Raw genomic sequence first — 13,953 nt, forward strand, 5'->3', positions numbered from 1 at the left:
ATAAGAGTGTGTAACATGGAAACTGCAACATGTATATACCATCACCTTATCCTGACTCACATGAACACACCACTGAGTCTACCAGGGAAATTTGCAATGCTACAATAAAATAGATGCAACTGCGGTTTACTCTGTAAAAGTTTGGTTTAATGAACCATAGAATTCACTCAGCAGATTCATATTAGGAATTCCGTTTAGAAAGGGTGTTTTTTATAAGGACAGGTCACACTTTGCTATCGGAATTGGCTTGAATATGCATAATACAGGCCTACATCTAATCTCTGGAACTATACCTGTTGCCATGTTCTTTCCTGTGGTCTTGTTGATGAATTAGCGTATGACATCTTCAGGGGATTGGTTTCGATGCTAGCTCTGCCATACTGCCAAATTCAATACGGATATAAAAACTCAAAAATAAGATACGACATTTTAATTTTACATAAGGTACATAAAAAAAAGAATAAAGAACTAACAAAACCCCTATGAAACAAATTTTCAAAAAGACAATTTAGCACCAAAGTCATGGTTGATCTCTTTAATGTCCAGCAGGTAGACTTTGTGCTATGTATTAGATATCAGAAAAAAAATATTTCCATGCTTTACTAGCACGTATACACAACCTTATAATTTTAAATGCATACACGTACATTGAATTTATTCCTATGTATTCCTATATACAATCGTGTATTCATACCTTTTTGCCATTGTATGGTAGGCTCTAAATGTTGCCCGACATGACGCCAAACTGTATGATGTCTATACTGCCTCCATCTTAATTGGTGTATACAGTATATTATGGAACATTTATAAATAAATATATATATATATATATATATATATATATATATCTTAAAGGAGTCTATACCTGTTGCCATGTTCTTTCCTGTGGTCTTGTTGATGAATTTGTGTATGACATCTTCAGAGGATTGGTTTCGGTGCTATCTCTGCCATGCTGCCAAATTGAATACGCATGTTAAAACTCAATAATAAGATACGCCATTTTAATAAAACATAAGGTACATCAAAAAAAAAAAAAGAATAAAAAAAAGATCAAAACCCCTAAAAAACAAATTTTCAAGAAGACAATTTAGCGCAAAAGTCACGGTTGATCTCTTTTATATCCAGCAGGTAGACTTAGTGCTATATATTAGCTAACAGAAAAAAATATATATATCACGCGTACACACATACTTATAATTTTAAATGCATACACGTAAATTGAATTTATTCTTATGTATTCCTATCGTGTATTCATACCTCTTTGCCATGGTTCTTACTGTCGGCTCTATGTTGCCCAATATGTCTTCAAACTGTATGATGTCTGTACTGCCTCCATCTTAATTGGTGCCAAAATGAAACACTTTTAACATTATTACTGAGCTCACGACTCCAAACCTCACAGCCGAAAAAAAATCCTTTAAGATGTATCATATTAGATTATATATATATATATATATATATATATATACATATATATACATATATATATATATCTATAAGGAGTATCATATATACCTGTTGCAATGTTCTTTCCTGTTGTCTTGTTGATGAATTAGCGTATGACATCTTCAGAGGTTTGGTTTCGATGCTATCTCTGCCCTGCTGCTAAATTGAATACGGATGTAAAAAAAAAAACAATGAGATACGCCATTTTAATGATACATAAGGTGCATAAAAAAAGAAAGGATAAAGAACTAACAAAACCCCTATAAAACAAATTTTCAAGAAGACAATTTAGCGCCAAAGTCATGGTTGATCTCTTTCAGGTAGAGCAGGTAGACTTTGTGCTATAGGCCTATATTAAATAACAAAAAATATTTCCATGCTTACAAATAGTATATACACACATAATAATTATAAATGCATAAATAAATGTACATTGAATTTATTCCTATGTATTCCTATATTGTTTATTGTATATTCTATATTGTAATGTATGCCTATATTACATAGGCCCTACTCCGAATTACGGCCACATTAAACATTAAAAAGCAATATAGCTCTACAAAGCAGGCTCTAAAAACACCAATTGTGACGCAGCATCACAAAACCAACAAAAAGTCGCCAAACATGGATTTTTAGTTAAGGGCAGATTCTGAAAGAGCAGATTCTAAACTTTAAAATGATGTATAACTCAGTCAAAGGACTCCCTTAACCCACCATAAATACTGGAAAGAAAACAAACTCTGGAAAAGTGTAAACTGAGAAAAGAGGCTCTGAAGTACAAGGTCTATTCAAGCGCTTAATCTTTCACCAAGCCGCGCTAGCTGTGAGATGAAAGGGACAAAACACAGGATGTCAACCAACGGAGTAAAAAAATGAAGGGATTATCAGATTAAACTGAAATCAAGCATGTTCTATCAACACATTCTGTTCATGATTAACGCCATCTTACAAAGCAGTAGCATTATCCATTCAAAAGTTATAAGACTTGAAAGTGAAGAAAGTACAAAGGATTTAAAGAAATGAAAAGGAGCCTCTGATACATTCTATCTGATCATTAATGGTCTCCCCAAAAATGGTTTGCAGAAAAACTGTTCAAAACACACTTTCCCATCCGTGTAAACGCTCCAAACTACTTATATATGTAGTGTATAGAAGAAAGATAGCTCTTTCAGAAAATATGAAAACTCATGCAAGATTGACATAGTTGGCCCATTTCACCTGTTTTGAGACCTCATGTAAAATCAAGGGGTGCGACATTTTGTTTGTTTTGTGGTGCACGGTCACAATTAATAAGTCTGGCTTGTACGGATACATTATTATAATTATACATACCATTATGATCACGTACCTGAGACAATGATACATGATACAGTGCCGCGTAAAAAATACAAACGTACTACTTTTCTGCAGATTATTTTGCTATGATAAGAAACCTATGCATTACTGTGTATACCATGACCGCAGCGGAAGACCCATAGAAGCCGGGATTGCTTTAGCTGTGATAGGCCTACCAACACTAAAGTAACTGATACCATGACATTGGGCTCGAGTAAAAGAACTCTGGAAGATTTTTTCTTACTATCCGCAATATCGTAAAATTCCGAAATCTCTATTCTAATTGTCGTTGTTTGCATTAGGCCTAAATAAGATTCAAGCAGAATTTCTGGCAGCAGGTTGCACGTAACTCAGCCTTACAGTACCGTACGTAGGGCCTATAATAATCAAACAACAGTATTCCACCCAAACGCCGTGTTTATTATCTCGTAATGACACAATTTTTTAGGCTCTGTGGACCCTGTGCACGCCATGCACCGATGCTAACCCCGCGTTCGGGCTGGTTGCAGTTACACCGATGCATGCTTTGAGAGAGAAAGCGACTGATATGAAGCTAGTATCACGTGCAAAATCGAAATCACTTAATCCATTACTTACTATGTCTTCAGTGAAATCTGCACGCCCTCCTCTGCCTCTTCGAGTATGGTGACGCGCCAATTCAAGCTTTTCGGAAGACAACTCGGCCTAAGCAAATAACAAACTCGGCCTTGACGTGTAGACTAAGGAGTATAGGTTGAGTTACTTGGAACCTGAATTTGATTATAACTATATAGTACACTGCATGCGTTTGTGCTAGATGTGGTCCATTTTATTTGTGCTTTCATCTTTATAAGCAATAATCCTTGATGACGGTTCGCTTTTATATTTTCGGGACATGCCAGTCTTAAAAAAATAGAGAAATAATATTCTGTGAATAATACTGATCGAGTTCAAGTCTCAGTGTGTCTTTTTTTTTTTTTTTTTTTGAAGGGGGCGGGGAGCGGTTAGATGAAGGGTTAATGGTAACAACACGCCTTGGAAACCCTATGACATATTGACAAGTATATCACAGGTCCTGCATTCGGTCTGAAAAAACAAAACAAAACACAAAATCAAATGTCTGTCTTGAAGAATATATGTATAGCGAACACAAACATCTAAGGTACACTGTGAAACACCGCAGTCTGGGAAAAGACTAAATTTGGGAATACCGAAGCAAAATGGCGTCGTTTGGGGAATCCCCTAACTTTACCGTCAGGTGCACGCACGCACGTCTCTCTCCGCTCGTCGTGCATCAAAACTAGAAAAATAAAACAAGATCTCTACCGTGTTATCGTCTCCGTTTGGTCATGTGGTCTCGGGACTTATCATTGAATGTAGGAACTTATTCTATTTGCGTGCATGTTCGTACATAAAGTGATGAATGCTCGGTGAAATTCTGCATAAGAAACTCACTCGGAGGGAGCAGGTAAATAACCTGGTTTATTGTTACTCGTCTGGGTAGGAATAGAAAAAAGTCATGAATTTCGGGGACGTTGACGGTTTACTGCACCCAGAAAGTAGATGTATTGTTCATGGTATTAAAGTACTGACTGTATTAGACCAGGGAGGTGGCCTCCCTGCTATTGTGTAAGACCCAGAGCGATGTAAATCCTACCTGCGTTAGTGCGATAAAGGAGACTTCATGCTTCACTTATAATGAAGCCAAGCTTTTTCCAGTGATTTGTGAGACGTATCGTGCACGGCAGTACGAATTAAAAACGTAAGAGGAAGCGAATAGTGAATGACAAGACAATGCTGGTGTACTATTCTTGCATTGGCATCGGAGGGTCGCAATTACACCGTGGTGATTTTTACCAAGTGCACATTGAAGCAGTGAAGGTGGGATCCATTTTGACATCCATCGCCCTATAATGTATTCCACTATAGTCAGAGAAAGTGTATTTTTTCACACGTCTGTTTTGCGTTTTCATTCACGCGTACTGTTGCTATCACATACACTATACAGACAAACAGTCTGCGTAAGTTTTAATTCAGGCAGCTTGTGCGACAATTCAATAAGACCCTTCTTTCTTGGATCAGCTACTAGTATAAGCTGTAATCTGCGTCGCGCCCGAAGAAAAATAAAAGATCATCGAGTAAGTCGTCTCAAACAATGTTTGCAAATACTGTGCTTGCATGGCTTGATAATTTGTTTGTTGTCCGTGTGTGTGTTTGGCGATTATGATAGTATGGTATATACGGGCCCTACATGAACATATGAATGTTGTATATATATATATATATATATATATATATATATGTACTCAGCAGAAAAGTAAACACTTTTCAAGGTCATATATTTTCTCGTAGAAAAGTTGGCTAGATATAAATGTGTATGTTGATCGATTTGTTTTCTTTGGCTTCATGCATAGACGATAATCACCGTTAAATACATGCAGGATGTCGGGATTTATGATTACGTTTAACTGAAAGACGGAAATTCCTTCTTTTTTTTTAAAGAAAATTTGTTTTTATTTTGTTTTTATTTCTGTTTTTTGTTTTACTGAAATAGGTGTAGTCGCCTGACAGATATTTAATCATATTCTTGAATTGTTTGGCAAACATGCATCCTCAGCTATAAATACACATGATAAATACACAATTTCTTGTGTATAAACAGACTGGGTGAACAAGGTGAATACAAGTATACATTCTCTTATACATAACAGGTATCTAATGACAATTATTGTGTTCCACTGAAATCAAGAAAACACACTCTCTTTACTGTCAATATTTTGTTATAGTTATATTTTCTATAGAATGAGGAATTCTCTCAGTCTGAGGCACCCCTCCCCCGCCAGAAAAGAGAGATTAAAGTAACAAAAAGAGGAGGCGAGACAAAGAGTGGCCTAGAGGGGAAGGGAGAAGGAAGGAGGGGGAGAAAGGCAATGAATTTTCCCAAACAGACGATCTGCAAGAGTACAGCCATGTGCTGTATTGTGTGAAATGATATCCATTGGTCCATGTGTGTGTGTGTGTGTGTGTGTGTGTGTGTGTGTGTGTGTTCAAGCCACCGCCTGTTCTAGGTAGGCTTCTTAAAGGACAAGTTCACCTTCATATAGGATTGAGCGAATGCAGCAATATTAGTAGAACACATCAGTGAAAGTTTGAGGAAAATAGGACAATCCTGTCAAAAGTTACGAATATTCCAATCAGTCACTGCCGGAAGAGAAGACTACTACAGTTTATGATGTCACATGCATACAACTATAAGAAGGAAAATAAAAGGAGAATTAATTCACAAAACTTTACTTTTTGAATAAAGTGCATATTTCTTCGACTTGCTACTGATGTATGTTAAGGGTAATATTATTCCCCCTGCCTTCTGAAAGAGAGAAGTCAAGTGTTCTTTTGTTATGCGAGAGAAATAGAAATGTGTTGAATTTTCTTTATTCTTTCTTTATATCGTTGTACTCATGTGACATCACCAACTATAGTCGTCTTTTCATCCAGCCGTGACTGAGCAGAAACTTCAAAAGTTCATAACGTTTGAACGGATTGTCCGATTTTGCTCAAACTCTCACTGATGTGTTCTACTAATTTTGCTGCATTCACTCAACCCACATGTCTATGAAAGTGAACTTGTCCTTTAATACTTATTCTGCTTCTGTTGAATTGAAAACTTCTGTTCTGACTCTCTCAGTTGCAGGAACCATTCTGAAATGGCACAGAACGTAGGCCCAGACAGCCCACAAGGTACCGGTTCGACGTACGGCACAATGCATAGCAAAGAAGGTACATTGTACGTTGTCTTCTGCACCATGTTCACGCCACAGAGGTCCCACCGTACTGGGGAGAAATGAACAACATGCCGGTCTTAAAAACAACAAACAAACAAAAAGGATAATTTGATCTGTCCTATATGTATGGCATTTGACTTCAGAGTATATTTTGAAAAGTTTTATCATCAATGATTCATTTTCAAAATCATGAATTGGTATCTCAAACTCCATGTACTGTCACATAAAGTCTGTGTTGTCAATCACAGACCCCTTCTTGTTATTTGTTTTTGTAAGCATTAAGCATTCTTTTCAGTCACCTCCATCGTAAATATATATATATATATATATATATATATATATATATATATATATATACATATACACATATACATATACAGTGCACTCCCGTTATAGCGAACACGGTTATAACGAAATTTCGTTATAACGAAATAAAACTTCTGGTCCCAAAATTATGGCCATCAAAGTCTATGGTACAAAATTCGCTTATAACAAACACGGTTATAGCGAAATTTTCGTTACAACGAAGTCTTTTCCGAGCGCCACTGAAAAGAAAAACAACTAACGAAATGCGGATCGCGTTCGAAAATACGTAGCAGAACACGCATTATTTTGTAGCGTCTCTGCATGGGCGAACGCTTCATATCACTGTGTGTTCGCTCCGTGTGTCACGCACAGTTTCCGAGGGGAACTCGTGTTGTCATCTGAAATTAAATAACTATTCGTTTTATTATTCCGGAAGTTCTATATTACAAAACACACAGATTCTGTTACACCTTAAATGTGCGTTAGTATGGGAATGGCATTTTCATTTGTCGATCAACGAGCTTTTCGGAAAACGAACAATACATTGCTTATATTTCTATTCATATTATGAACTTTCGGAACAACGAATCTTCGAAAGAGGGATCGAAGCTTTGACAGATGAGCAATCCTTCGGAATCCCGGGAATGGCGAAACTTCGGAATAAGGAGCCTTCGGAGTAACGAATTTTAATAAGAAACGAACCTTTGGAATAGCGAACTGTAACCGAATCCTAAACCATCATTTTCTATACCTGTGTGACAATACAAACAACTTTATGCTCTCTTTTAAATGGAATATTTAAACAAAATTAAAAAGGTACCATCCCATTTTTCACATAGCTTTCCAGTGGATGATGAGTATTCAACAAACAGAATATGATATACATGCAGTAATTTATATGCGTGGCTTCCTTGTTTTCGCTATATATTGTATTTGTTCGGTTATAACGAAATTTCGCTATAACGAAATAAAACTGCCGGTCCCGAGCATTTCGTTATAACGGGAGTGCACTGTATATATATATATATATATATATATATATATATATATACATATATATATATATATATATGTGTGTGTGTGTGTGTGTGTGTGTGTGACCGTGCATCACAAAACAAACAAAAAATCGCACCCCTCGATTTTATATGAGGACTCAAAAAGGGTGAAATGGTTCAACCAAGTCAATCTTGAGTTTTTCTTATTTTCAGAGAGAGTTATCATTCTTCTACATTATTCTTCAGTTTGGGATCTTAACATGAATGGGAAAGTGTGTTTTTAGCAGTTTTTCTACAACCCCCCTTTTTTTTTGGGGGGGGGGGAAGAGTAGAATGATCAGGTATGTCTTACAGGCTGCTTTTCATTTCTTGAAATCCTTTGCACACTCTTCACTTACAAGTCTAATAACTATTGAAAGGATGAGGTAACTGATTTGAAAATTGCGAACATGCTAAATTTCACCTAAATCTGATAATCCCTTCGTTGTTGTTGGTCCGGTGGTTTACAACCTATGTTTTGTCCCTTTTATGGCACAGCTAGCACGGCTTGGTAAAGATTAAGCGCTTGAATAGACCCTGTAACTTCAGAGCCTCTTTTCTCAGTTCACACTTTTCCAGAGTGTGTGCTTTCTTTCCAATATTTAGATAGGTTAGAAGAGTCCTTTTGAATTGAGTTATACATCATTTTAAAGCTTAGAGTCTGCTCTTTCAGAACCTGTCCTCAACTAAAAATCCATGTATTGCGACTTTTTGTTGGTTTTGTGATGCAGGGTCACATATAATACAATGAATAGCAGGGATAGGACCAAGGGGGTGATACTTGTCACACTGAAAATATCATTTAACGTGGTCTTTTGAATCTCTTGAATTTCTGTACTACATCCAGGTCCTCAACGTCGCATCAGGATATCCGTATGCTCGTCTTCAAAAGAGGAGAGTGCGTCAGGCTTTCTTCACTACCTCCAGACACTGAGGGACAGGCGGCAAGACTTGATCGAGAGTGTAGAGTTCCATCCACTGCCTTACAACAATATCGACAAGTACAAATTTCCTAAAGACAAAAAAGTCGACGTCATGCTGCTATGCCACTCTATTCACAACAGGAGGTTCGCCATTACGGATGTTGATGATGCCCTCTACAACAAATACTTGTGCTACTGCACGAAAAAGCTAGGTAATCTGATTTTTGCATGTCCAACATCGACATTGTAATTGCTTTGTTTGACTCAATTGTAACGCGGGAGTATAAGATATCATTGAATAGATTGAATTGCCGAGATGAACATTTTCTTGCACTGACGTGTATGTCGTCATGACTTTGGAATGATTAAACTCCTTTTTATTGTATAGAAGAACTAGAAATGTCGCTATGGCGACTGATATGCCTCCCCCATAATGTATGGTTCTCCGACTAGGTCTATAGCACAATGTTTTGAGAATGTGTGATGACAGCTTCACATAAGTGGCAAAATATTAAAATAACATGTTTATCACAAATGCATTGAGTGTTCACTATCCTTGAACTAGGTTTATTTGGATGAATGGCTATACTGTCTAAGAGTGCAGGTATTTGGGGATTTGAGGATTTGTACCCAACTTTTGACCCTTTTATAAGTTTAAATAAGAAGTGACATTTAGCACTTTCACTTGACCTTTGACCTTTAGGCAATAAACTTCCAAGAGAATCTGTATTGGGTTGCGTCATATACGTGTATGCATACACTAAGTTTCAAGAAAAAAATCCTGCGGGCATTGCATAATTGTAGATAAAAGAAAAATAATGACAGTCTGATGAGTTGACCTTGACCTTTCACCCCTGACCTTTGACAGATGACCCCTAAATTCCGAACATGATCACTGCCAGTCAGTTCATGCATACATACTAAGTTCCATGAAGAGACCTTGAAATATTTGTGAGATATGGAGAAAAAAAGTGAAATTTTAACATTTTCACTTGACCTTTGACCCTTGACCTTTGACCTCATGACCCGAAGCTCTCTCTGGGGAATCTTTCTATGGTAGTTCATGTGTACACCAAGTATCGAGAAAATACCTCCAGGCATTGCATAGATATAGGGGAAATAGTGAAATTTTGAGCATTTGACCTTGACCTTTTGAGCATGTGCGCCAAATAGTTGATAGGCACAGCTTCACCCACTCATACATCAACATGCCAAGTTTCATTAGGATACCTCAAACAGTTTTTTTAGATACGCTGTCCACAAAATTGATGACGGACGGACGGACGGATCAAGGACGGACGGACGGACAACCCGTAAACATACTAAGTAATGCCTCCGGTGACACTTGGTGGCGGAGGCATAAAAAAAAAGAATCACTTGCGTATTCCATATAACTTCAGGCAAAGTCTAGAATACTAGCACTTGTAAGGTACCAGAATTGATAATCTTGAAATGTGTAGAATGTTTCATTAATCGTGTATCATTCTATGGATTTTTTGCTGCTGATGGGACCTGTAATTTGAAGGACCGTCACCATCTCTGTATGGGAATAGAGTCTATGTGAAGACTGTATCACTCTGAATGTTTTGAATATTCTATATGTAAATGGAAATGAATGAAAAAAAAATGTGGTAATGGTGATCTATTGAGAGCTACGTAGTGGATTCGTAAAAGCGTTCACAATTTTCTGAAAAAACGGCCCACTTTCTAAATTTAACCCACGACTTTCCAGCGTCATTTTTTTTTTAGTACTTCGAGACGGGGATGGGGTGTTTCGATGTAATTTCTATTCAAATTGAGGAAGAGATTTGGTGCAATGATGATGTCACGGTCTATAACCATACCATCTTCATGAGGGTTGGTGCTGTGGCTTTGCCTTTGGCTCAGTCCGGTAGCGCGTCTGTCTCCAGATCCGGAGAACCCGGATTCGAGTCCTGAGTCTGACTGAGCAATGTGTGATATCATACCGTCCCATCATGATCTAGTAATATAAAGAGGCGACACACTTTGTCATGTGAATTAAATATAAAAATGGAGTTTCTGTATGTCATAGAGTCAGAACTCATGCATGCAAGTTTAAAGCCACTGCCCTGCTTCATTCATTCATTGCTATAGGCCTATGAGAGCAAGGTGCATAACGCGGTGAAATGGTCCTGCCTTATATCCAACTGGATCCCATAGAAGACCAGCAAGTGCATCTGAATATGGGCTATCGAGCCATCTTCTCAGATGCACAAAAATTAAACAAACATGTCATATACTTTTCAAATGCCATGATATCTGAAGTCCAGGTATATGTTGATGGTTCGTACATGCTTATGTACAAAATTAATGTCGAAAACAGTGCCTCACGCACGAACCTAAATTCGAAAATTTCGTATTATTTGTTGGCAAAAAAAAAAAGAGAGAAAATATAAGATGCTCAAAACACTGCAGTACTTCCCGTGCACAGTACAATGTAAAAAACGAAAGTTTACATTCTTATTCACGTGTTTGATTTTGCATGATAGGTCAGGAGAGAGCTGCTGTGATTGCGCACGATTTTGAGGACTTGGGCGAAGAAGCTGAGAAGAGTCGCATGGAGTTGTTCAGAAAGGGACAACCAACGACTTTCAAGCTGGCCGCCCTCGCCTTTACTGCCGGAAGGCTGGATGGTTCTCAGCCGGAGATTTCGGAGGAAAACTTACAGAAACTGGAGCTCTTCTTTAACAATGCAGCGTCTCAAAGAAACTCAAATACGTCGCATCCGCGTAACTGTTGTGTAATAGTGTAGCAGTGTACAATACCGAAGTTGGTGACAATGAGATTTGGGATATCGCAAACTGTATGCATGCAATAACCGCAAGAGGAGAGTCAAGAAATCTGATGTGTGTATCACTTCAATAGTGATTGTGTGTGAGTGAGTGTGTGTGTGTGTGTGTGGGGGGGGGGGGTGTATGTGTATTGTGTGTGATTTGCAAAAGTGCAGAAGGTAAGATGGGGTAATTTTTCTGTTTTGATTAAAAAATAACACGTTGACTGCAATAATGCAGCTAACTACATCTCACAATGCACTATATATGTGTATTGACAACGTGAGGGAAAAGAAGTAATGTTGGTTCACTATCAAATTGTATCCCACTAATTCTAAGCCTATTCTTGCTCATCTCATATGCCGTTTTTCTGGTTATACTAAAGTCATTTAAGGTAAAATTTAAAATTATTGATTCTTTGGAAAAGAAAACACGAACTTCTTCCGCAGCACACATCACGAAACCGCTATCATATTGATATCAAAGAATCGCAATAACTCACTGATGCTTGAATTACAACAACCATTTAGTCGACCGATTGCTAGACGAAAATGATACGAACAATACGAAAAATGATCATTGAATGTACTTGCTGTGGTTGCACTCATTTCAGGTTCAACATTATCTTAATTGTCAATGTTGAAACCTGCTCGGTTGTCTTTCGTGAACCAACTATATGTATTCAAGGCTTACTTCATATTACGTGTTCATGTTTTCTTTTTCATTATGGTACATTGTAATTGTTATCCGTGTTCATAGATTTATCAATTTATTCCTATCGTTTTTGCAATGGAAAATCGTGAAGGAAAGATTCTGCCCTATTTCATAATGGTTCTACATGTATCTCTACCGTTTCTATTCATTGCACTCTCGCTGTATATTTTTCAAGTCATGTAACATGAACTCTGATTTGAAAGAAGAAGGAGAAAAGATGTGACATGATGGTGAAGCAGATTTTGTGAGCTTTCTTCTCCCAGAACAACCACCACAACAACAAAATCGAATAAGTTTTCGATACATTATATAGAAAACTGTAAATCTGTAAATCACTGCAGGAGGAAGATATTGCAAATTGTGCCGCAATCGAACACTTAGTGAAATGATCAATGATCGTGCCTGATGTGTTAGAATTAGCGTTCACAAGAACCTGTTATGAGTATCACTAACAATATGTATTGATTCTACAGCTTGGAATTTTGCTGGTTGTAAGCCTTGACTCAGTTATGATTGTTATGATATGATTGATATCTCGAAACACCGCCTCTTAAGCGGAATTAAATAAGATGTTTGCTCATACAAACGTAAGGCACAAACAAAATACCCGACAAGACATTCAGCAGGGCGAATATAGATTAATGCATATTCTGATATAAAAAACCCGAAATACACAACACATTCTTAAGTGGGGGATGTTATTTCTAAACGTACTCAGCATTTACCTCAGTAAGTCGATAAAACTTCGATTAAAATGACACCATTTCTTTAGACAGACCGATTTACTCTATACAAGAAAGTATTATTTCTTACGTCTGAAAGATAATGTAAGCATATATCAAGACCAAGGATTAATTAATGCGATTAAAAGAGCGGTGTCATAATACGGTCAGTAGGATTTTCGAAACACTTCCACTGATCATCTAAAACATCCATTTTTAATTGGACACATTAAGTATTTTTCTCATTCTTTTAAGTTCCAGAGTGACAGATAACCAAAGAAAAACTGCATAAATCAAGTGCATTAGTTTCGTAATAAATATATTCATTTATGGTTTTGTACGAGTATGAAATGCATAAATGTATTTTCTTTGTTTAGCCTATATTTGTATGTGTTTGTGTGTATATGTTTGAGTATCCTAATCTACTTTCGGTTGTTTATTTGTGTGTTTCTTTTTCATGTATGTTATACACGTAATAGTATGTTTCAAATCAATTCAGTTACAATATAAACTGAACGTCATACATGTACATGTCATACGGTTATTCGATGAGTCAAGCTATTTAGGCGCATTTGTCATGTGTAAATCGAATGTATTGCTGTACGGTGTATGTGGACGATTTTCTTTGTTTTGATGGAAGCAGATCATCCAACCCAACACAAGTCAAAGGGGGACAAAACACGCAACATTATCCGGCTTATATCAACCAGTTTCAACACTATGGAATAATCCAATCCGTGTAGTTATTTGTTTCGCTTTTCTTCATCTTAAGATTTCAGTTGATATATAGTGTGTGATATGTATATATATATATATATATATATATATATATACATATAATATATCATATATCTATAACTTATATATATATATATATATATATATATAGCGTGAAGCTGATATTTCGCATATATCTTTGT

The 13,953-nt window shown here is 36.9% G+C and overlaps 1 protein-coding gene and 1 long non-coding RNA gene across 3 annotated transcripts; one reads left to right on the plus strand and one right to left on the minus strand.

Annotated features, from left to right (window-relative positions):
* Positions 1–293: 293 nt before the first annotated feature.
* On the minus strand, positions 294–3,482 carry LOC139738094 (uncharacterized). 2 transcript variants are annotated; one of them, XR_011711416.1, is made up of 4 exons: positions 3,379–3,482; positions 1,516–1,605; positions 866–952; positions 294–380 (listed from the first exon to the last, which is right to left on the minus strand). It is a non-coding gene; the product is annotated as an uncharacterized lncRNA (long non-coding RNA). The 2 variants fall into 2 exon arrangements; XR_011711417.1 differs by having other exon boundaries at positions 1,516–1,602; positions 3,379–3,460.
* A 618-nt stretch (positions 3,483–4,100) lies between these two features.
* LOC139738095 (uncharacterized) lies at positions 4,101–11,666 on the plus strand. Its single transcript, XM_071648757.1, has 4 exons — positions 4,101–4,228; positions 6,446–6,537; positions 8,730–9,017; positions 11,316–11,666. Exons 2-4 carry the CDS (start codon positions 6,465–6,467, stop codon positions 11,576–11,578), a joined length of 624 nt encoding a protein of 207 aa, XP_071504858.1. The 5' UTR covers positions 4,101–4,228; positions 6,446–6,464; the 3' UTR covers positions 11,579–11,666.
* The last annotated feature ends 2,287 nt before the right edge of the window (positions 11,667–13,953 follow it).

This window comes from Diadema antillarum, unplaced genomic scaffold (genome assembly GCF_040938485.1).
Source record: "Diadema antillarum isolate AM-2024a unplaced genomic scaffold, OU_Dant_1.0 seq00000720_RagTag, whole genome shotgun sequence".
Lineage (NCBI taxonomy): Eukaryota > Metazoa > Echinodermata > Echinoidea > Diadematoida > Diadematidae > Diadema > Diadema antillarum.